The sequence below is a fragment of the Amia ocellicauda genome, chromosome 19, assembly GCF_036373705.1.
Source record: "Amia ocellicauda isolate fAmiCal2 chromosome 19, fAmiCal2.hap1, whole genome shotgun sequence".
NCBI lineage: Eukaryota > Metazoa > Chordata > Actinopteri > Amiiformes > Amiidae > Amia > Amia ocellicauda.
In genome coordinates this window covers 1076158-1100674 of record NC_089868.1, presented here as the reverse complement: position 1 = coordinate 1100674, position 24517 = coordinate 1076158, and the positions used below count along the sequence as shown (strand labels likewise).

The following is a 24517-nucleotide window of genomic DNA, read 5'->3' as shown; positions in this document are numbered from 1 at the left end:
TTCCTTCAAGACTGAGAGAGGTTCTATTCAGAGTTGGGACCAGTGCTGGGTGCTAAAAGTTAAAGAGGAGAGACAATTAAGAGCAATTAATCTGCTGATGTGCCCACATTTTCACAAACTTGATGCTAATGTAAACAACCAGTGTTTTATAATACAAAAAACACAGTGTTCATTTGATTACTGCAATATGAACATAAGTGAATAGTATCCTAGGAAGAACAACTAGCCCTAGTTTATTTCTAAACAATGCCCAAGGCTGGTGTGAACAACTTGTACATGGATGCATTGTCTCAATGCAATGGAATTTAATTGAAAATGTTTGAAATGCACCCAGGGTGAATACTGCCTAACAAACAGTTTCTCTGACACAGGCTTAACTTGCAGCCAAGGCCAAAGCACCTGTGCTCTTATGACTGAGGTTCCTTTACCCGGTATTTCCAGCTTTTAACCAGCTTTGCCTCGTCTTTTTAAACCTCGTCGTAGTAGTGTCACTTATTTTAATTCAAGTTCATTACTGGCCTTAAAGCACTGTCCTATAGGCCTGGGACAGAAAAGGTTTTGATGGAACAGAAAAGTATGAAAGTATTCAAGACCCAGAAAAGCTGACAACCCAATCAACAACCTTTGCTGTCCTCAGTGATGCACGAGTGAGCGGACAGGTGGAAATGTAGAGGAAGTGCTTGATAAAGTGAAGTGATGAAGTGCTTGATTGGGACGTTTGAGTTACCCAGTCATATTGTTGAAGCAGACACTCTAGGGTACTTCATGAAACCGACAGATCAGTTTGTTTTAGCATGGCATCCAAATGTACAGATGGACTTCTCTCATTTGTAGCCTTGTAATCTTACAGTGAGGGAAAAAATATTTGATCCCCTGCTGATTTTGTACGTTTGCCCACTGACAAAGAAATGATCAGTCTATAATTTTAATGGTAGGTGTATTTTAAGTGAGAGACAGAATAACAACAAAAAAATCCAGAAAAACGCATTTCAAAAAAAGTTATACATTGATTTGCATGTTAATGAGGGAAATAAGTATTTGACCCCTTCGACTTAGTACTTGGTGGCAAAACCCTTGTTGGCAATCACAGAGGTCAGACGTTTCTTGTAGTTGGCCACCAGGTTTGCACACATCTCAGGAGGGATTTTGTCCCACTCCTCTTTGCAGATCCTCTCCAAGTCATTAAGGTTTCGAGGCTGATGTTTGGCAACTCAAACCTTCAGCTCCCTCCACAGATTTTCTATGGGATTAAGGTCTGGAGACTGGCTAGGCCACTCCAGGACCTTAATGTGCTTCTTCTTGAGCCACTCCTTTGTTGCCTTGGCTGTGGGTTTTGGGTGATTGTCATGCTGGAATACCCATCCATGACCCATTTTCAATGCCCTGGCTGAGGGAAGGAGGTTCTCACCCAAGATTTGACGGTACATGGCCCCGTCCATCGTCCCTTTGATGCGGTGCAGTTGTCCTTTCCCCTTAGCAGAAAAACACCCCCAAAGCATAATGTTTCCACCTCCATGTTTGATGGTGGGGATGGTGTTCTTGGGGTCATTCCTCCTCCTCCAAACACGGCGAGTTGAGTTGATGCCAAAGAGCTCGATTTTGGTCTCATCTGACCACAACACTTTCACCCAGTTCTCCTCTGAATCATTCAGATGTTCATTGATAAACTTCAGACGGGCCTGTACATGTGCTTTCTTGAGCAGGGGGACCTTGCGGGCGCTGCAGGATTTCAGTCCTTCACGGCGTAGTGTGTTACCAATTGTTTTCTTGGTGACTGTAGTCCCAGCTGCCTTGAGATCATTAACAAGATCCTCCCGTGTAGTTCTGGGCGATTCCTCACCGTTCTCATGATCATTGAAACTCCACGAGGTGAGATCTTGCATGGAAACCCAGACCGAGGGAGACTGACAGTTATTTTGTGTTTCTTCCATTTGCGAATAATCGCACCAACTGTTGTCACCTTCTCACCAAGCTGCTTGGCGATGGTCTTGTATTCCATTCCAGCCTTGTGTAGGTCTACAATCTTGTCCCTGACATCCTTGGACAGTTCTTTGGTCTTGGCCATGGTGGAGAGTTTGGAATCTGATTGATTGATTGCTTCTGTGGACAGGTGTCTTTTATACAGGTAACGAGCTGAGATTAGGAGCACTCCCTTTAAGAGAGTCTCAGCTCGTTACCTGTATAAGAGACACCTGGGAGCCAGAAATCTTGCTGAATGATAGGGGATCAAATACTTATTTCCCTCATTAACATGCAAATCAATTTATAACTTTTTTGAAATGCGTTTTTCTGGATTTTTTTGTTGTTATTCTATCTCTCACTCTTAAAATACACCTACCATTAACATTATAGACTGATCATTTCTTTGTCAGTGGGCAAACGTACAAAATCAGCAGGGGATCAAATACTTTTTTCCATCACTGTATGTTCCAGTGCTCTTTCCTGAAATTGCAACAGGGCTCAGACAGACTGGTTCTAACTATACTGATAAAGCAGTGTTTATTTTTTTATTGTATGTTATGGTTTTGTTTTTTGGCTAATGTGGCCACCAGTGCAGTTCTTTGAGGCCTCAGCGTGGGACTAGAACTCCCAGTTGTCTTTTCCCTCCATCTTCACTTTTCTGTGTAATGTACTAATCACAAAGTAATTGTGTCCATACTGAAATACCTCCAAAGAATTTTAGGTCAGGATCTCTGAGATGACACATCTGTGCTTCAGTTCAGCAGTGAAATGCTTCCAAAATATTCTAATGATTGTATAATGAACAAATGAATACTGTAAACTGCACTACTTTGGTAAGTGTTACAGGGTCTAAAACATTTTGTGTAACAGAAGTCCTCACTAAAAATAGAAGACCAAATGGATTTTCCAGCCCCAAAATCTGGCACAATAGCATTGCTACGGTTTTGGGCAGGGGACCATAACCTGTCTGAATCTGTGAATGCTATTAAGATTACTTTTGCTAAATCCACTGGAATATTTTAACAGAACTGTTACCCTCCCCCTCACTGCCTGTTTGAATCTCTGCACTGTTGTCATGTTAATTGTTAACCTTTACAAAATTGACTTCCCTTTAGAAACGATTTCATCTTTTCATGTCTTGCTGAAACCTCTGGCAGCAGGTGGCAATGATCAGAGTTATTTGGGTATGATTGAAATTTTAACATGTATGCATTACCTGCATTATTGCAACAGAACTGTATCAGTCATTGATTGGTAAACCGCAAGTTATTTTATTTTTTTATGGAAGTTTGCACAATCCTCCTCAGGAAACCCCTGACCCCGAACACACGACCTGCATCTCACACCGTGTCACACTATATAACATTGTCCTAACTGATGCTTTTTCTGTGACTATATCAACTTGCTTATTCATTTGGTAATCTGATTTGCTTGTCATTCCCTGGTTACATGTACGAAGAAAACGGTTAACATCTAACATCCTTGTAAATCCTTGTTGGGGTAACACTGGCTGTGTTAACATGCTGGTAAATAAGTCATGTAGTCAGGTAGTTATTTAAGGTTGTTATGGCTGGTTACAATTTTTTTAATAGTTTTGAAAAATGAAACCAAAATCCAAATTAACATTAAGGTGCAAACCATTGTTAAATAATACAGTATTATCCAAAATCCAGACCTAGCGCTTTAACATGAGTCCTTACACATTATTTTTTACCTGCATGCCACCACACTGGTGATGAGTTATGATCCTATCAGTCATTAGACCAAAGGCTAATGTCACAAACTGTAAAGCGTCAGTTTCTAAACTGCAGGCTTGTGATTGTTCTCTGGTGAAGAAGCAGTTCCAGGCTGCCGAGGGAAGGTGAAAGCAGTGTATGCTGGTGCATGGCCCCGAGTATGGGTGCTGACACTTCCTATGTTTTTTTTTTTTTACTCCTCTCCAAACTGGCGTTTATGGAGCTCAGAGTTCCCACAAACCAATCAAAAACATTCTATGTTTAACTGATTATGAGGAAGGCGACAAAGTATTTCTGTTACCCAGTCATTTTTGTTCATACTATTTATTGGTGTGTATACAGGGAAACACAATCAATATGCTTAATGGAATTAAGTGGAAAGCCTCATACACTTATTGTTTTGATGAATGCTTATCTAATGATGCTTTAAAATTAAATCATACATTCTTATTTCATCTTGCTACTCTGAAACCAGACGTCTAACCTCAACATCCCGTTTTCTGAGATTGTTGACTAGTCTTGAAGTTGCTGTGACATTCCCATGACCCTTTGCTTGGCATCCTGCCTGTTTGCTAATGTATATTCTGTTAGTCTGCCTTGACATTACTTTTGAGCAGCAATATATTTCTTCCCATCTGCGGGAACCATACTAAAACCTTACACATACCGTGATATAGAGGAAGTATTGAGAATCTATTGTTCCCTTCACGACACATCTTTGAACATTTAATCCTCACATTGTATTTATTATATATAATTTTTTAATATAGAGAATTCTGGTGTCAACTCTTAGATGATAATGTAGACCCATAGTCTCTGATTGACAGCAGGCAATTTGTCATCATGAAACTGAAAAAAAACAGTTGATAAGGAAATGCAGAAGCGGGAAAGTGTAAAAAAGCAGAAAATGAGTATTTTGAAGCAGAAGTGTAAATTGAGTGACATATATATATCACATAATATTAATTCACTTTATTTCAGCATTTATTTCTTTGTAATTTCGGCATTGGAATATCCTCCATAAACCTTGTCTGAAAAACAGAAAAGTTCAAAGCAGACCTGGAAGCAGTTTACTACACCATACTGCCATGCAGTGCCTACTGAATTCTCTGACTATTTCTGAACAGTCCTCGGTTTGCCATCCCATTCCTGCAGTACCATGGCAGTCAAACACACAGCTTTAAAACATGGCTTTAAAGGTCACATATTGTGCTTTAGAATTACCTAAAGAAACCTACCCAGAGATGCCTCTTAATATATTACATACATTTTGTTTAGGAACTCTTACAACTCTACCGAGTTACAAAAAAGTACAGAATTTACTTATTCATGATGCAACAAACCAGATGCTGCAGCAGGAAACGAAAGACTGTGGAAATCGTCCCCCTACACCAAAGAAAAGCGCAGTAGATGACAGCAGTTGGGTTCATATTGTTATTTCAAGAACACAGGGAAACTATAATATGCAGGACCTGTAAAGTTAACCATAGATATTTACATGAAGAGATAAATGATCATATCTGAGTAGCACTCGTATTAAGGCATGTCATTTAAGATACTTTTTTATAGTGAGTAATTTGATATCTGGTTCTAAACACAAAACACACACATGCAAATTAGAACAAACTATCTAATTTATGTGAACCAACAGACATGCACATTGTATTGCCTAGATGTAGCCTGTTTAGCGATTTGATTCTGAATATGCTCCAATTATTATGTTACAATTTAGTTTCTGTAGACCTATGATTTTATTTGCTTGGTTTTTGGTGCTGTATTTGATAAATGCGTTTGGGTTTGAGTTTCAAATTGCTATCTCAACAAGGCCTATGTGCAGCCACAGATATCTTGATGTATTCCAATGTCCCTTTGTGATTTTGCACACAGCAAAAAGAATATTATAAAAACAATCACCTTTACATATTTCAACACACTCATATTTCATGTAGAAGTGAGTATGAAGTCGTGTCATACCCAGGACAGTACCAATCATGATCATTATGGATTTTTATCTTGTACCACAGAATTGACAAAGCTATTGACAATTGACAATAGCCATTCTGTGCTATTATATGCATTTCCTCTTGTTTCTTTGTGTATTGGGCATGTTGCTACACCTTAACATCCAAACTTTTATTTTTCAGGACCAATTTGACAACCTTGAAAAACACACGCAATGGGGAATCGACTTCCTGGAAAGATATGCAAAGTTTGTGAAAGAGAGGACGGAGATTGAACAGAACTATGCAAAACAGTTGAGGTAATTCTGTTTGTTTATACTGCACTTTCTACACTAGTGACTAGGTCAGTTTGTATTTTTCTACTGTATTGCCAGGTGCCTCAATACTTACCCATTACCCCCACAAGTTTTGAATCCTGAACCAGAGAAATCTGGTATCACAATGTGAACGTTTGATGCGATATAAATGGGTTGTGGGCTGTTTGAGGTCACAGTGTAAAAAAAAATAGTTCATGGCTTTGCCAGCGTGTGGTGGAGGCCTTTGTCGCATCTCACCTAGAAGCACATTAGTCAAAGCGAGTTGTGTAATTGTATCAGAGTGACATCCATTATATATAACAAAGTTGCACCATACATAAACGTCTTCCAAACCTTCAGATTACTGTACTGGAGTTTTCCAACTGAGCGATTAGCATAATGAAGGAGGAAATGCCAAAACTGCCAGAACCACTACAGCCAGTAGCTACTACATTTCAGGTGGCTAAGGGTATAAATTCAGACAATCTGGTTTATTGGGGGTAATACTGACAAACAATTATATATGCATGGCACTATAGTGTAGGCATTTAAATTAATAAACTGCTGATTTACTTCACCAGTTTTATAGACATAGGTATCTATCAACATCTATTACAAGGTGCAACAATTTCTTTCTACCTGTGAAGTATAGAAATAGTGCTCTCCCTGTCCAAGAAGGGAGGAGTTGGCCCAGCATTGGACTGCTGCACCACACCCCTATCTGCAAAAGGAGTTATTTTATTTTTATTTGTTTATTGTTAAATTAGGACAAATGTTGTTCGGTTTAATTTTTAATTTCTTGTTCTGTCATTCAGATGCCGAATAGTTTTCATCTGATCAGAGCCTGTTCAGTTACTGTGTTTCAGTTTGCGCCAGGAAATAAACCTGGTTTCAGCAGGTCTTAAAACAGCGCTCTATTGTATTTTTGGGGCCCCACTGCACTGTCATCAGAATCGCTGGCGAATGCGCGAATATGATATCTCGCCCCACGATAATTGCCGACACTTGTTTGGAAACGTGCTTTCTAACATGTCAGCGAGAAAGAACACCATTTGTGGTGTTTTTTTGTTTTTTCTTCGTCTGCTCCATTGGTGCTCCACAGAATTGGAGCTAGCATCTGTGCTGTGACCAGAATACAGGTCTGTCAGTTTATGAGCATTCAGAGTGAAGTCTGAGTTGACCAGCTCATTAAAGGGAATTCACCCATTCATTATTTAATGTCTGCTCTGATTTTCTGTTTGCAAAGAACACTATCCCCTTTCCCCTCCCAGAACAAAATACAAAATCTAAACTGTTTTATCGTATTTTCAAATCACAGACTTTATTTCCGAGCTTGTCTTTTCTTGTTTCAATTTGAATGTATTTATTCTGTGTGTGTGCATGTAAGCGAAACTTTGAAATCATTGTGAATGGTTGTGTACTGATCAGTACTTGCTTTCAATTAGAGATTGCTTCACGGAGTTTAAATGGATTACTTTATTACTGTGTAAAATTATAAATAAGAGACCACAATCTTGGTATGTAACATTGTTTAACACAAAATCTGCTTGATATACCACACCTTTGAGATGTCAATTAATACTCCTGTGTCCTAAAATAGTGTATATATAACAAGAGACTGACTAACATTAGTCTTTTTTAATGCTGTAGCCTCCTCTTAGTCTACAATCCCTCCCAGCAGGTTTACTGGGATGTTGCCTAGATACAGTATTGTACAGCACATCGCCTTCTGAATTATAATGAGTGTGCGGTATTCATCCAGTAAAACAATACCTCACTTCCCAACCCTACAAAATATAATTGTGATTTGTTTTTGCACTCGTATGTTTAAGGTTTTTCCTATGCACAAATGAATGCTAACACAAACAAATAAAAGTAGCACATCATAATGGTTTATAAAGACTTCAACCAAATAAAGATGTAATGGTTACACTTTACACTGGGTCTCCCAAATTACAGTTTATTAACATACTAGCTACTTAATTAAGCATTTGTTAACCAAAAGTGGGCCATGCCTGCCGGCTTAGTTCCATAGGTACCCTTACCGGGCAAATGATTAATAGTATATCTAAGTACAAATTGTTACACATTAAGAGCATGCTAACAAATGCTTAATTATACTGTTCTTATTAGTAACTAACATGTAGTTAATTAGTACCTACTATGTTAATAAATTGTAATTTGGAAGACCTATTGTAAAGTGTTAACTATGTAGTAATAACAAGTTAAAAATGTCATTAATTACTAGGTATAGCCTCCCTGAATACTTTCAATTTCCAAAAATGTCAGCTAAAAACTAAAAACTATTTTCTGAGAGAGCATCGAGTCCTCACAAATGAGTTTAGTCTAGCAGATGAGACCCAATTTTAGATTAACAAATAAAACGTGCAGTTCTAGTTCTATTTTTGCAGAAGTTTACATTTGTTTTCCATCAACTAAATTATCTATAAGATGCCTTTCAGGGCCTGCTATTATTATTATTATTATTATTATTATTATTATTATTATTATTATTATTATTATTATTGTTATTATTATATTTCTTAGCAGAAGCTTTAAGTACATTGCTCAAAGGTACAGTGACTGTGTCCCCTGACTGAACCAGATCCCTAACCACTACTCCATACTGCTGCTATGTCCCTTTACTGACTTTATTAAAGTTTTTGTCTTTATTAGTGTTGTCACAATAGTGTTTTCCTGGGGGGCTTTGGAAAATGCTGACTGAGGTGATGGACACTTCAAGCAAAGGACAGCTGCAATAATTAGTATTGATTATTCAGCACAGCTGTGGAAGTCAATTCCCTCAGCAAGAGAGGATAGGAATTCTTAATATACCAGATTTTAGGGTTTCTCCCTCTCCCTCTCCCTCCCTATGTATACCCTCTCTCGGAAAACTAATTGAACGCGAACAGACGGCATTCAGTGTAAACTAGTCTACAGAGACCCAGACCTCCTCTGCTTTTGAGCCAGTCTGAGGACCCCCACATGAATTGGGCTTTAGAGATTCAAGCCCTTTCCGTTTCATATGTTTTACCAATCCCTTAAGAACAAAGAAAGCAGCCCCTACTGCGGTGTCTTCCTCTTCGTCAAGACTTTTCAAATGAATGCTCATCCTTTGCCTCTCAATTTATTTTCTGGATGCAGTTGGGGAAAATCAAAACCCCAAAATAACAAAAAAATAAATAAATTACGCTGCCAATTATACGTCTGTATTGACCTACTTAAGCTTTAGATCCAGAACAACAGAAATAACTGAAATGTGAAGGGATTTTTCTGTATTAGCAATGGAACGCTGGTAACCCACTTAACTGTTTGCATTGGAACAGTGTTTAACTGTTTACTTCTGAATCGAGTAGCATGTAGCCTGTGTATTTATGTGTTGTTGTTGCTATTTTTTTGTGTAAAGGATTTCACTGTCGTAAGTAGGACTTCTGAAATCTGTCCCTGTTGACATTTGTTAAATTTTGTTTCAAGTTATTGGACAGCTATACTAAAGTATCTCTTTAATACATTTCCATAAGAGTTTGCCAAACCAGCAGTAAACTATTAACTCTGTAACCTTATGAATTTCTTTGAAACAGAAAGCAAATCTTCCTAGTGAAACTGAAATGCTAAACTGTAACAGTTTGGCACTGACTTTCTCTGATGTTTGACATTTCTGTAGCTGGCTACGTGTGCTTACTGGAGTCCCAGTATGTGTGTTTTCCGGCAATAAAACGAATGCATGGAATTGAATCCAGGTGTCAGCTTCTTTGTTCGGCATGTGTCAAGTTCAGTAGATGGTTTGATGAGATTTTTACTGAAGATGATTTCCTTCCTTTTTGTTTTGTTCTTGTTACAGGAACCTTGTAAAGAAATATTGCCCTAAACGCCCCAAAGATGAAGAGCCAAGGTAGGTTTTTAATTCACTTCGATAAAACAATGGGTACTTACATGGGTGTTTCGGTTGTGCCAAATGTTAGAAAATGGTTGTCAATCCTACTTTTCTGAAAATGTGTTCATCTTTAGGGATATATTTGGACTTATATAAATTTAGTATAGTATAAGCAGTCTTTGACACTGTGGAATTCTGTTTGTTCTCTGAAGCTTTGCGGTGCATTAATAAAACCAACTGGAATCTCCTGGCCTTCTTTAATGTCACAGTGAGACTCCACATGATGCTACAGAAGGGGAGTCGTTTAAAGAGCTTTCGCATTTTCCAAACGAATGACATTAGTTATGCATCGTTTAACCATTGCTTTTTTAGTCCTTGTAAATAAAACAAAATGAGGGGTCATAACATGAATAACACACAACTTTACATTAATACTGGAGAGTGAATGTGTGTGAGGGATGGGGTGGGGGAGGTGCTTTTCTGATTTAATTTGATCTTTGTTGTCTCCAGTAATGTGCCACCTGGGGCTCCCACACACGGCCTTAATGATGTAAAATGTGTTTCCTCTGGCCTGACTCTCATTAGGGTTAGAGGGGGAGGGTGATTTTTGAGGCCATTTTTAATTAAGTAGATTCAGCCAAGCAGGGAGTTTTCCTTACTCTGTGTCAATATGAACTCAGGCAGCTAATTGTGTTTCCAGCCTTCCCCCTTTTTTCTCTGTTCTCCCCCTTTTGTATAGTTTTTGGCAAGACGGAGTGAGGGCCTTAAAAAAAACTGATCATGCATTTGATTTGATAGAAAATCTACTTTTTGATCAGTGGAAGTGGGAGGAGCTCAGTTGTATTGCGCTTCCTTTATTAGTAATTGCTTTTGATTGAGAGGTCTCAATATAGTTGGTTTGGTGCAACACTTTGGTGTGGTACATCAAGGGGACAGGATCTTCATCAGCTTTTTATCTAAAAAATATAACTACAAATCTATATATGTATAGTAAATTGTGTGCAGTTCAGTCCCACCCCACGTCAGGAGATCGGTCTCTTGGCATAGCACAGTCTCTCGGCTGGCTGAACTCTGAAATGGTTTGAATCCGAGGGGGGTCCTGAGCGCACAGGCAACATGGGTCCCCCCCCCCCCCCAAACAATTGTAAATCTGCCCATACTACATTTTGAAACTTTAAAAATGTGTTTGACCCTACAGGTTTTCATCTTGTCTGTCCTTCTATACAATCTTGAATGAACTGAATGACTACGCAGGGCAGCGAGAGGTGGTGGCTGAAGAGATGGGGCACAAGGTCTACGGAGAGCTCATGCGTTATTCTCAAGAGCTCAAATCGGAAAGAAAACATGTAAGGGATGTTTTTGCTTATCCTGCTTTTGCTTTTATGCTGAATATCTAGAACCTTTTGTTTATCTTAGCTGCTGTTTCCCTATGACCTTAAATTCCAGTGGAATATGATTCTAATTAGGTATTATAATTTTCGATTTTTTGAATTCTGCTTTATAATACAAACATGGTGTAAATGTAGTTTTGAGTAGTTAACTTCAGTCATGACCTTTACTTCAATCAGAAATAACACCTGAAAATATATCATTTAAAACGCTTTACTTTTTATTTTGAATTTTTGACAGCATCTTCAAGAAGGCAGGAAAGCTCAACAATATTTGGACCATTGCTGGAAACAGATGGATAATGTGAGTTTTTTTTTTTTTTTTTTTTTTCTCCTCTTTCCTTCCAGTATAGACGGCAACCGAGTGCAACTGTGGCCTGAGGTCTGGTTACCTGAGGCTGCTGGGTCAGAGTGGGCTTTCCCCTACAGCAAGGGCAATACAGCATGGCAGACCGTACCTGTGTGTCTGTTTATGCGGAGCTTTATGTGCATCACATTTTAGATCACGAAGTGTTTGTATTGTTTTAGGGTTTTAACCTTGCTCCAGAATTGAAAGTATGCTAATGAATGCATAAGTCTTTGGACTCTATCCTTTAATGATTTAATTCTGACCTTTCCGGTCAATTAAATGGGTCCTGGAGCCAGATGTAACCTTATATTTGATAAACTAGTCTGCAGTCAGGTTTAGTTCCACTGCTCATTCTTGTGCTGATCATGATGACACAAAGTGCTCATGGCATATTGATCCGCGGATAATAGAGATTAAATACTTTCAAGTGGTTGTTTGTTTGTTTGGTATATGCTCTTGGGTGGCAGGCGGTTTACTCTGCTGTTTTTGACGTAATCAACTTAGGTGCCAAGTCCTTAATTATTTACTGTGCAAGAGTTCTGTCTCCCTGTGAATTATTGATTTTTGATTGGCAGGCATGACAATGTAGTTGAATCCTTTCTAATGGCATGCTGTGTTGTCAATTATCAAAATTCAGATTCTTTGGGAGGTTCACTTGAAGCAAGTTGTTTCCTACTGCTTTGCGAGTGCAGAATTTATGGAAAAACATGATTGTTTTGTTTAGTATCTCGTCTTCCCCTAATGATTGTTGATGAACATTCAGAAACCAAATTAAACTGTTTCTACAAAACAGGAAGGGACTTTTTGTTCCAAATAATAACCAATGTGACTCAAAAAAGAACAAGGTCATATCCCTAATACGTCCAAATGATTGTTCCATCTTGGGGCTCTTAAGGGAGGGCAGAGTTTGCTGGCTCAATCTTGAGTTGTGATTTCTAATGTTGTCATGCTTTAGGTATTCTTCTGTGATCCAGTACAATATAATGGAATTCAGATGTTTTGGCATTGCAACGGCACATATTGCATTTGTACCCCAGTCTGTTTATTCCTTATAACTGTTTAAGCTTCTGTAAGTCTTTTTCTGGTGTTTGAGCCCCAGGTCAGTTATTCTATAACAAATTAAATGTAGGGGAATGCAAAGACTACCTTCACTTGATCCTTCAAATCAAAAGTCTGTTTGTCTGTTTCCATTTTTCAGAGTAAGAAGAAGTTTGAAAGAGAGTGCAGGGAAGCCGAAAAAGCACAGCTAAACTATGAACGATTAGATAATGAAGTTAATGCCACTAAATCTGAGGTAGAGAAGGTAGGTTTTCATTTCTGCTTCTGTCTATAACCTCTTTTTCAGACTGTAAATAACTTGATGTCATTTTAACAACTCCAAACACAATTATAGGTAAGACCCAGTGAATAGAAAAGTAATGTTTATGTAATGTTGTTTAAGTAGAGATGTTAGATGGTACTTGTACACATACAATGGAAAGCACAGTGTTGGAACCAATCAAAACAACTGCAGCTCACATAGGCAACACAAATCTTTCTTTAACACAATGACATTAATGCAGTTTTGTCATGATCTATACTGTTTTGTGTAAGTACTAAATAATAAACAACAAAACTGAACAGTAACTAATAGGTAGATTTGAAAATAATGTAATCTGCACTCTATAATAATATTCCTATATTAGTATAATAAAATTACAATTACAGGTTTTATTTTGGGAAGAACCAGTAAATTGGAATGTGTCAGAGTTAATTCTACTTTGTATGCATTTCACAGGCTAAATCCCAGCTGTACCTGCGGACGCACATGGCTGATGAGAGTAAGAATGAGTATGCGGCTCAGTTACAGAACTTCAATGGGGAACAATGGAAACATTTTAATGCGGCAATCCCCCAAATATTTAAGGTAACTTGCATTTCATAATCAACGGGGTTGCAGGTGGCTCTAACACTGCAGCAAGGCACATACATCTCTGCCGCAGAAGAAGCCGACTAGAGTTCACCCACCCTGGGAGCGCTCGGCCAATAGCATACTGTCCTGCGGGGGAATCCTGGAAACGATTGGCTATTTAACAGTCCATGTTGGAAATCTAGACTATAGACTCAACCTGCTTTTACTGGTTGAGGCACTTGGGAGCCCCATTCTTGTGATCTTGATTCTTGTATCAACTCAGAATACCAACATAAACAAAATGTTAGTGTGATTTAATACGTTTCCCACCCTTTGTCAGAGAATACTCTAACCCCGGGCCAATGAAAGCTGATGGGAATATCCCTTGAATCTTTTGAGCAGATTACTTTCAAGCAAGCACAAGGTCTCAGTCACTAGACCTATATACATAACACAGGAACTGCAGTGAGGTCAGTATTGTGTGTAATTTTGTGCCTCAGGGACTGAGTCTAAGGTACTTTGGCACCATTTTTGTCTTGCCCTTAGAACCTGCAAGATATGGATGAGCGGAGGACAGTGAAGCTGGGGGACAGTTACAAAACCTTTGCTGAGGTGGAACGTCGCGTAATTCCGATCATCTCAAAGTGTCTCGAAGGAATGGTATCTGCCGCCAAATCAGTGGATGAACGCAGGGTAAGAAAAAACGGTTTCTGTGATTTCAAACTTGGATTGTCTGGTTGCTTAAACGCCTTGAATTCTCAAATAAGTCCTATAGCCAGGGGTTCAGATAATATTTACCAAAAGATTCTCAACACGCATGCCCACAGACACTACTTTAAAGGAGTGCATGAGCTGTTAAAGCCAATATAAGTGTGTTCTGTCTGTCTCTTTCTAAAATAATTTCCTAGTATGGTTAGCATTTCCTTATTGTTCTGCATGTGTAGCATGTGTATTTCAGACACCGTAAAATTATCAACAACGTATAACAGTCAATGGTGCTCACCAAAGAATCTTGATTCGAATGTTTTACAAATAACAGATCAGTTTGAAGTTGGTTTGAAATGTCAGTTTACAATACAAGTCTGAAATGTCAGCTCATAAACCGAAATGAAGTCCTAAAGGATGCTTTGAAACTGAATCTAAAATCAAGAAAAATATGAACACACCAAGATAAACAAGACCGCGGTTTTGGTTGAAAAGGTTAATGAAGATATATTCTGGTTCTTCAATAGTTTAGTTTCCACGATCTTTATGCAGAGTAGTGTAAGATCCTTTGTGATTAAATTTGCATAATAATGTCCTGCTCACATCTGTAGTTTAAAAAAGATGTTTAACAAAATGTTGTTTTCTGATTTGAAATACTCTGTCATATGTGACAAACACATATGTGCTAAGAAATATTTTTTGTTTTTTTAACCTTGGTTATTTTTATTATAAAACTTGATCCATGAACCTTATTTGTATGTTACTCATTTTATAACTTGTTACCTATTCATGCATTACGACTAGTAGCTGAAAATACTTGAATCCCATCAGTTAAGTGATAGGCATGTTCTTGGATATCGTCGGGTAAGGTGATCTTACGCATCTTGAATTATAATTTTCCCATCCGTATTAATAAGGGTTGGTTACGTTTCGGCTCAGACTTTTCACAGACATACTTCCTTACATTGATGCTTATTGTTAATATTTCAATTATAATATACACAAAATGAATTATCTATATCATATAAGGAACAGCTGTTTAATTACAGCTTGTGTGCACTCCACCATGGCAGAACACAGCTGGATTCCCCTTTTTGAACAAATTGCAAAGTGTAATAAATAGTACATTCACACTCTTAATCCACAAGAAGATGAAAGGATGACATTATAGAAATGTTTTAGATGGATCTATTGGGACAATGGACAGTGACTGTACACACCGGGGGGCTGCTCAGTTTGACACCCATGTCTCCATGACGGCTTGTATAGGTGGGAGTAGATAATACACAGCTGCATGAAGCTATTTGGTGTTCAAGAGGATAGTAGGTGTTTTTCATGGTCCAGTTTGAAAGGGCATTGCTCCATGAAATCATTTTCTGATAGGATATTGCTTTGATCATCTCTTCTGCATTGTCATTCCAGGACTCTCTGATAGTAGTGGAGTCTTTCAAATCTGGGTTTGAGCCACCAGGGGAATTTCCTTTCGAGGACTTCAGTCAGAACATCTACCGGACAGGCTCAGACGGAACCATCAGCACTCCCAAGATAGACTCCACTAAGCCCGATCCCAAGCATAGCATAGGGAAGGCCAAGAACAAACTGTGGCTGTTTGGGAAAAAGCCCAAGGTTAGCAGCTTAAATATTCATTATTTTTTGTATTTTTTTGTATTGTGTTTATCATATTTGAAGATAAAATTTAGTCCTGATTGTATCAGAGCTGCAGATCAAGTGCACTAGTTTTACAGTCAAAAGACAAGAGCCTATCTAGGATTGTTTCCCCCCAGTCGAAGACAACTCTGACATGATTTTCACCTCTATAAATGCACACTGCTTTTGAATAGAAGTGCTTCTGCACGATTTATGGTATGTGCAGTTCTGTTACATGGTTTGAACTTGTCAGGAAAAAACAAATGCAGCTATTCCCAGTGGGGAGTCCTTGTGACAGATGACTTCTCAAAGTGCTTGTCCGAGAAAGGCAAGGACAATATCCAGTCACAGCTCTTAGTTGCTCTTTTTATGAACCTTGCTGCTTGTCAAGGTTTGAAGTAATGTACTTGTATTTAGAGGTGATTGAGTTTAATAGGTCTTTATAGAATTGGAAAGGAAGGGATTAACATGTTAGGATCTCCTTTGATTTTATAATTATTCCACATAGCTCCAGGCTTATTATTGGATTTTGTATTTGTATACAGAACTTATGTTATGTCTCGTTAGTCAATAACATCATTTACATTGTATAGAAGCCCCACTTGTAAGAACATGTCTTATCTGTTACTTAATAATCTAGTTGTAAAAACCGAAGATGTTTTCCTCCCTTTGATACCATTCCACTCAATCGAGTTAAAGGGAAAAGAAGAAATATTTGTAAATGGCAATCAGAGCTCTGTGGGGGAATTTCATGCAGATCATTTCATGGCAGTAGTCATTTAAGAAACGATGACATTGGGTTTACATGTGTTTGTGAATCAAATTCAACACATTTTCCTTGAGCCATAATCCTCTCTCCTGGGGCTACAATGCTGTGAACCCATGTTGAAAAAGAAACTTAAAGAGTTCAAATTTCAAATTTAACTATGTGTTCAACTATCGTGGTAGTGTCACGGGAGAATGGTTAGAAAGGGTGGTTTACATGCAAAGAAGAACAGGGTCAAGAGAATTCCATCATGATATCTATGGTGTCATGTGACATCACATATCTCATCTGTATGAGAACCCACACTAGTAACAGTCCTGCTCTTTGAATCAATGAGATCATTCTCCTTTTGTAAATGAAAAGCAGGTTTTCATACATTGTTTTTAATCTGTCCATTATTTTATCGTACTTTTGAGTTTCATCTCATCCTCATTAGTGTCTAAATGCTAATTTTAACACTCACCATTTATTCTGGGTTGAACTAGTGATGATTTAAGCAACTATCTCATTCGTTTTGTTTGTTGCTCCAGTCTCCACCCTCCTCCCCGCCCCACTCCTGCCCTTCCTTCACTTTCAGTGACATTCAGTCTCCCAAATTTGCCAGTGACCCTATAGCTTACTGTCTCAATGAAATGAAGACAGTGAAGCCCAGGATTTCATCATTTAGGGGGCTGAAAAGAGGGGTAAGAGACTTCAGGCATGTGGGTGGTGCGTTTGCTGTGATTCTCAATGTGTTTTATCTTTAAAGCTTCCATCTCTCTTCCAGTTGCATTCCTGAAACTAAGGTCTGCTTCGGTTTTAAATTGTTTTGCACTACTGTCACCTGTAACGATGTAATCGTGTTTCTCTGTAGTCACAGGGACATTTTATGGATGACTTGATGTGGTGTAATGATGGTTAGTCCCAGTGCAAAGTCCCTGTTTAATGAATATGGGTTTTCAATTACCATACGCAGTAAAGCAGTAATGCTGATCAGCTGTAACCGATTTGATTGAGTGAACAGGTGATCAGTTACTGTTACTGATTGGGGAGAGTAATTATATGTTGGGTTTTATAGGCAATTATTATTAAGTAGAAGAAGATTAATAGGTTGCTTTGACAGCTTCATAAAAGCCAGCCTACATTGTGAAAATGAAAACTTAACACTCTGGATATTTTGAGGCTTTATTTGTATTTACAGTGCTGTCTGGGGTAATTAAGCAAACAGTACTCAATTTTACTGTGGTGTAATGCCTCATTTACACAAAGTAACCTTCTGGATACTCCAAATACAGTTTCCCTTGCACAACAAGCGTATATGACCACCAGTTATACCTAGCATGAAGAACACAATAGTTTTATAAACAAGTGCAGTTTTTTGGCTCTTTGTTAGTCTTTTACTGTGCATTTTTAATTAGTTTGTTCTACTTCATTCAGAACTAGCACTGAAAATAACCACATACTAAAAAGACCTTTTCAGCCCATTTCCAGTTAAGACTGCCCATTTAAAATAATTGATTCATAGCTATTTAATGGAAGATTCTATGAAATGAAAGGTTCTCAATTAGAACTCATAGAGTATTCAGCCTAATGTTCCAGTGTAAGGATGATTTATTCTGGCAAGTTATTTGTTAAATTGTACCACCTACACAGAGAAATGGATGTCACAGGGAACATTAAGAGCAAGTATTCTGATTTAAGGGAATTAATTAGATGTCTGTTCCTCTACAATGTTGAAAGCATGGCAGTAATTTTGCTAATGGAAGGCAGACGTAAATCAAAAGCCCAAGGAGGCAGTGGGGTACAGGTGCATGGGTGTCTGATGTAATATTATAAAGCATTTCTACAGAATTCAATTTGAATTACTCAGGCGTTGGATGCTGGAACCAGGAAACATGTCACTTAGTAACTGCTGACTTAGAGAAATGAAAAACCTTTTCAATAATGATAAAAGCATCTCTAATTGGGTCAAAGTCTTGAAGCCTGGTGTACAAATTGCTTTTCTTTATTTTAAGAAGTATATGACCTGTTGCCACTACACATAAATAATGTATTGAATATAGAATGGGGGAATGAGAGTAAGTTCCAGCTAAGCAGCATTCCCTCATTATAACATCATACAAAGGTGTTCAGGGTGGGCCATTGTCCTAAAAGTGCACCTTAGTATTTGAAAGTCTAGGGTTAACCAATCAGGGTTGATAAGAACATGTTGTGCAAAAAATGAATTCATTTAGTGCAATAGGGTGCAGTGAGTCTTTGATATATTGGTCTGTCAGCTGATTGAAGGTCAAACAGGTTAAGAGCTACAGTCTGTGCAATTAGGAAATGCATTTCTTATGCTTGCTGACGTCTGATGCAAAAGATAGATGCTTCTCCATACTTCCTATTCCCTCATGCTTTGTTTAGCTGTGAGACTGTGACATTGTCAATAGACTAGGATCATCTAGTTGTGTACTCCATATTCTGCTTTATCTAATTAAACAGCTGTTTGTCTGGTGAGCTGGTAGTGCTCAATCAAACACACACACAGCCATGGGGTGCATTGGGTGAGGGGGCATCACTTTTATCCTACAGAAGCATCTTTGTGCCTGTTAAAAGATAATACAAGGTAGTATTTTGTGTAAACATGAATTATCTTCTACATAGAATGTTTTCCTTTTTCTGTGTCTCTCGTACCTGTATTAACTTCTGCACAGAACTTTCTAGCTTCATATGGCTACCCGACAAAATATATGGAAAATAAAAACAAAACAAGAATCATTTATAGGGTTACCGAGGGAAGTGGGTACATTAATGTATAAATCGTATTTTAATCTTGATTGTTGAAACGCACGTTTAATGTACACCAAATGTTCATAAACCAGTATGACAACCTGAATAAACCCAAACATTTATCTATAATGTATTATAATGACTTTCAAATATAGAAAAGCTCATCCTGCGCTGAAGATAAAAAATCCTTCTTAGAAGACTGTGTAGAGGATATGCAAAATACTTTGTAGATGATGGTACCTCATTTGATTTTCTTATCATTGGTACAAGGACATTTTCAAGACTGCCTTTTATTTTATTTGTATTCTATTTATTTTGTATTTTTGTCAACCCCCCTTGCTGTACTGAATGATGTGGCCAGTGGTCTTTAAAGTTGGTAAGATTTCTCCCTGCTGGATTGTTGCAGTCTGTCCTCGAGCATGAATCTGGAGTGACTTTACTTACTAATACATTTGAAACATTGCCTTCCCCCACCCATTCTTCTCCACTTGTTATACCATCACTGCCTTTTCTTAATTGACACTTATGACTTCTGTCCCTGAAGGAGAAAGGCCTCTCTTAACTACTTGAACCGTTAAACTGTTTTCTTTCTGCAAAAAAATGAAACAAACACTTTAACTTTCTTCTCCCTTTGTAGTGTTTGATGTGAAAAACTGAGTGTTCGTCCCAAGTGTTGGCTGTATTTATTTAAAATAAATACATTCATAATGGTGCACACGTGGTATTGATTTGTTTGTGTTTTGTTTTATTTTTGTGTGTGTGATTTTGCAGGGACCGACACTGGAAGATTTTAGTCACCTTCCCCCAGAACAGCGGCGAAAGAAACTTCAGCAGAGGATTGATGAGCTCGGCAAAGAACTGCAGAAGGAGGTGGACCAAAGGTACTACGCCGCTAGGACAGCAGGATGCGATCCGGGTTCGACAATTGCAGCTTTTTGTGTGGTCGGGGAATTCAGTGACTAGATTAATGAGTCTAAGCTTATCAGCTCAGTTCAGTGAAGCCCATTCTGGATTTGTTATTCCCTTGCTCGAAGATAGGCCTGCCTAAAATAAATATTAATCTATTCAGGTGGTGTTTTCAGTGAGGGCTATAGAATGACATTGACTGAACTGAGTTTTGATAGCTTTAACAGTGTTTATTAATGATGTATATGGTGTACAGATTTAAACAAAGGAAACTGGAATGTCAGAGTATGCATGTGTGCTGTAAGCTGTGGGGAAACTGAATAGTCTTGTTTTCATAGTCCTTGTGGAAATCCTTGTCGTGTCATGTCAACTTTCTGGATTGCGGAAAATGTACAGAAGCACTAGATTTGTCTTCTCCGCGGCAAGTCCAAAAGAGTGCTCTCCTAGCACTCCCTTGTTGCTTTTCTGCTCAGGTACTTTGCTCTCAGCTGCAGGAAAACTGCACCTTATATAGGGAGTGATCTGGCCAAGTCATTACAGGTGTGTCTGATTTGAATTGTGAACACAGCAGGTGTGGTAGAGCAGTCATGGCAACTAGGTGCAGCCTTTCTCCAGACCTCCAGCCAATGGAGCTATTGTGTGGAAAAATATCTCCCATCCATTATCAAACGCTTTATTTTTTTTATTTATTTTACATTGATGATTTCAGGTACACCCTTTTTCTCCCCTTGGTTATTATAATACCGAACTTGAGTGTAACATATAAACAAAATACATTCTCTACTTTGGTGGTTTTGCGTTAAGGCCATGAAATGCTAACACTCAGTTGGATTCATATCCATAATGACTCGAGTTGCTGTGGGGAAGACCAATCCAGTGCTTCTGTAGTTTTCCGTTGTGTTTCCGCTATCCAGGAAGATCCAGCACATCTGGAAACTCTGAAATAACACACATGCCAGTTTATGACATCCGCCATTATTTGGTGAGTTTTCAATTTAACAGTGTTCAGTATTGCTTACATGATAGATTCCAGCTCGATAAATAGCATCTTATATATACACTAATATCTTGTCTTGTTTTACGTCTACTGGAGTTTCAACACAAGCCACAAATATTTTCACAGTTGGTTCTGCAGAATGAATACGTTTTCTTAAATGTAAATGGTGCAGCCCAGATCTAAATGTATTCTTAAGAGCCTAGGTATCCTCCGGGCCGCTCTACCTCCACATTTTAATGTCATCGTTCTCAGGAAAACGGAACTGAAAGAATGCCGTTGCTGTCAAAGTTCAAATTGGGTAATAAAAGATTAGGAAATAGGTTTTTGTTAGAGGAGGTTTTTCATTTGGATTTCAAATGGAAAGTTGTTCACAGTCTTATTGTAATGTAGATGAATTTCTAAATGATTCCTGGACTCATTTGTGAAATCCTACAGTAAGTGGAAACACGACACACAAAATTTCGCCTCAAACACAGTAGAAGTATATATGACAGTGCTATATATGTATGCAGTATCTACTGTTGTTTTTCAATTGGTTTTCTTACTCTGGTTACAGTGAGGGAAAAAAGTATTTGATCCCCTGCTGATTTTATACGTTTGCGCACTGACAAAGAAATGATCAGTCTATAATTTTAATGGTAGGTGTATTTTAACAGTGAGAGACAGAATAACAACAAAAAAATCCAGAAAAACGCATTTCATAAAAGTTATAAATTGATTTGCATGTTAATGAGGAAATAAGTATCTGACCCCTTCGACTTAGTACTTGGTGGCAAAACCCTTGTTGGCAATCACAGAGGTCACACGTTTCTTGTAGTTGGCCACCAGGTTTGCACACATCTCAGGAGGGATTTTGTCCCACTCCTCTTTGCAGATCCTCTCCAAGTCATTAAGGTTTTGAGGCTGACGTTTGGCAACTCGAACCTTCAGTTCCCTCCACAGATTTTCTATGGGATTAAGGTGTGGAGACTGGCTAGGCCACTCCAGGACCTTAATGTGCTTCTTCTTGAGCCACTCCTTTGTTGCCTTGGCTGTGTGTTTTGGGTCATTGTCATGCTGGAATACCCATCCATGACCCATTTTCAATGCCCTGGCTGAGGGAAGGAGGTTCTCACCCAAGATTTGACGCTACATGGCCCCGTCCATCGTCCTTTTGATGCGGTGCAGTTGTCCTGTCCCCTTAGCAGAAAAACACCCCCAAATCATAATGTTTCCACCTCCATGTTTGACGGTGGGGATGGTGTTCTTGGGGTCATTCCTCCTCCTCCAAACACGGCAAGTTGAGTTGATGCCAAAGAGCTCGATTTTGGTCTCAACACTTTCACCCAGTTCTCCTCTGAATCATTCAGATGTTCATTGGCAAACTTCAGACGGGCCTGTACATGTGCTTTCTTGAGCAGGGGGACCTTGCGGGCGCTGCAGGATTTCAGTCCTTCACGGTGTAGTGTGTTACCAATTGTTTTCTTGGTGACTATGGTCCCAGCTGCCTTGAGATCATTAACAAGATCCTCCCGTGTAGTTCTGGGCTGATTCCTCACCGTTCTCATGATCATTGAAACTCCATGAGGTGAGATCTTGCATGGAGCCCCAGACCGAAGGAGACTGACAGTTATTTTGTGTTTCTTCTGTTGTCACCTTCTCACCAAGCTGCTTGGCGATGGTCTTGTAGCCCATTCCAGCCTTGTGTAGGTCTACAATCTTGTCCCTGACATCCTTGGACAGTTCTTTGGTCTTGGCCATGGTGGAGAGTTTGGAATCTGATTGATTGATTGCTTCTGTGGACAGGTGTCTTTTATACAGGTAACGAGTTGAGATTAGGAGCACTCCCTTTAAGAGAGTGCTCCTAATCTCAGCTCGTTACCTGTATAAGAGACACCTGGGAGCCAGAAATCTTGCTGATTGATAGGGGGTCAAATACTTATTCATCCCTCAAATGCGTTTTTCTGGATTTTTTTGTTGTTATTCTGTCTCTCACTGTTAAAATACACCTACCATTAAAATTATAGACTAATCATTTATTTGTCAGTGGGCAAACGTACAAAATCAGCAGGGGATCAAATACTTTTTCCCCTCACTGTATGTTCTTTATCCATATAGAAAGTATGAACTCATCACAAAACATAACATCAGTTCATTATGTATATTAATCAAATAATTATTTCTTATAGTTCTATATTTTTCAAGACGTAAGTAATACCTAGTTTATAACTAGCAGTGGGTTTTACAAGATACAGGCTCTAACTTTGTGCATCTACAACAATAGTAACAAACTAAATATTAAAACCTGGCAAAACACAAGGTAGTTGTGTAAAATAATGAAACAAATCTTGTTGTACACCTTCTATAGAAATGTTAAAAAAAAAGAAGAAAGGAAACTCACTTAAAGTTATATTTAGACAAAAACACTACATATAAAAGGCACATGAAGCGGTTGGTGAGAACGCAGTCATGAATACAAGAACTAATATTAAAATAATCATTTTGATGAATTATATGTTTTTAAAATATTTGACACAACAGAACCTTTAAAGACATGCATGGTTTAATTTTTGTAATATTTGAACCTCATAGTTATCTCTTCTCTTATCATCTCTCTTCTCTGCAGAGATGCACTGAACAAAATGAAAGATGTTTATGAGAAAAGCCCCCAAATGGGAGATCCCGGGAGCCTGCAGCCCAAAATATCGGAGACCATGTGCAACATAGAGCGCCTTCGATCAGAGATCCACAAGAATGAGGTAACTGCTCAGCAGAGAGAGAGAGACAAGCTCTTATGTTTACAGATAGGCCTAAATATCTCTAGGTCCCAATATTATGAAAGGCTTTGATGCAATAGGGTGCCCAATTGAGTGGCAGTGAGTTGCCAGTGTTTCCCCATTGTTTGTGCAACAGCTCCTCCTCTGGTATACTGGGAGTCTATGAGCTTTTGCTTTTGTCTTTGGTGGACATGTGTGTCTGTGCTTGTGCACTCCCTTCCTCCCCTGTCAGCTCAAGAATTGCATTGGCAAGGCGAGTTGATTGACAATCCTTCATCCCACATTGAGAGGTACTTGGCAATCATACATTAACCACATTAAACATTGTACTTCCAAGAAAATAATTTTCTCAGGGATTTCAAACGTTGAAATATTTCAAATAATATATTTAAAAGGTTTTTTATATAGTTTTATTTCAACTTTAGATATTAGAATATGTAGACATAGATGTGATATAACATATATGAATTAGATAAAATAGACTCTAGATAAATTCTTTTAAATATTTGAAATGATTGTCTGTGATTAAGGA

The 24517-nt window shown here is 38.4% G+C and overlaps 1 protein-coding gene across 3 annotated transcripts in view; it reads left to right on the top strand.

Annotated features, from left to right (window-relative positions):
• The window catches only part of fnbp1l (formin binding protein 1-like), a 71342-nt gene that overhangs the window by 39108 nt on the left and 7717 nt on the right, over positions 1-24517 (top strand). For 2 of the 3 annotated variants that reach the window (XM_066692484.1, XM_066692482.1), the window contains exons 2-11: positions 5843-5958; positions 9797-9847; positions 11028-11175; positions 11459-11521; positions 12765-12869; positions 13344-13472; positions 14004-14150; positions 15585-15788; positions 20098-20207; positions 23835-23967. In XM_066692484.1, the coding sequence (XP_066548581.1) occupies positions 5843-5958; positions 9797-9847; positions 11028-11175; positions 11459-11521; positions 12765-12869; positions 13344-13472; positions 14004-14150; positions 15585-15788; positions 20098-20207; positions 23835-23967 (1206 nt within the window). The remainder of the gene's footprint in view (positions 1-5842; positions 5959-9796; positions 9848-11027; positions 11176-11458; positions 11522-12764; positions 12870-13343; positions 13473-14003; positions 14151-15584; positions 15789-20097; positions 20208-23834; positions 23968-24517) is intronic. The other variant, XM_066692483.1, reaches the window with a different exon arrangement.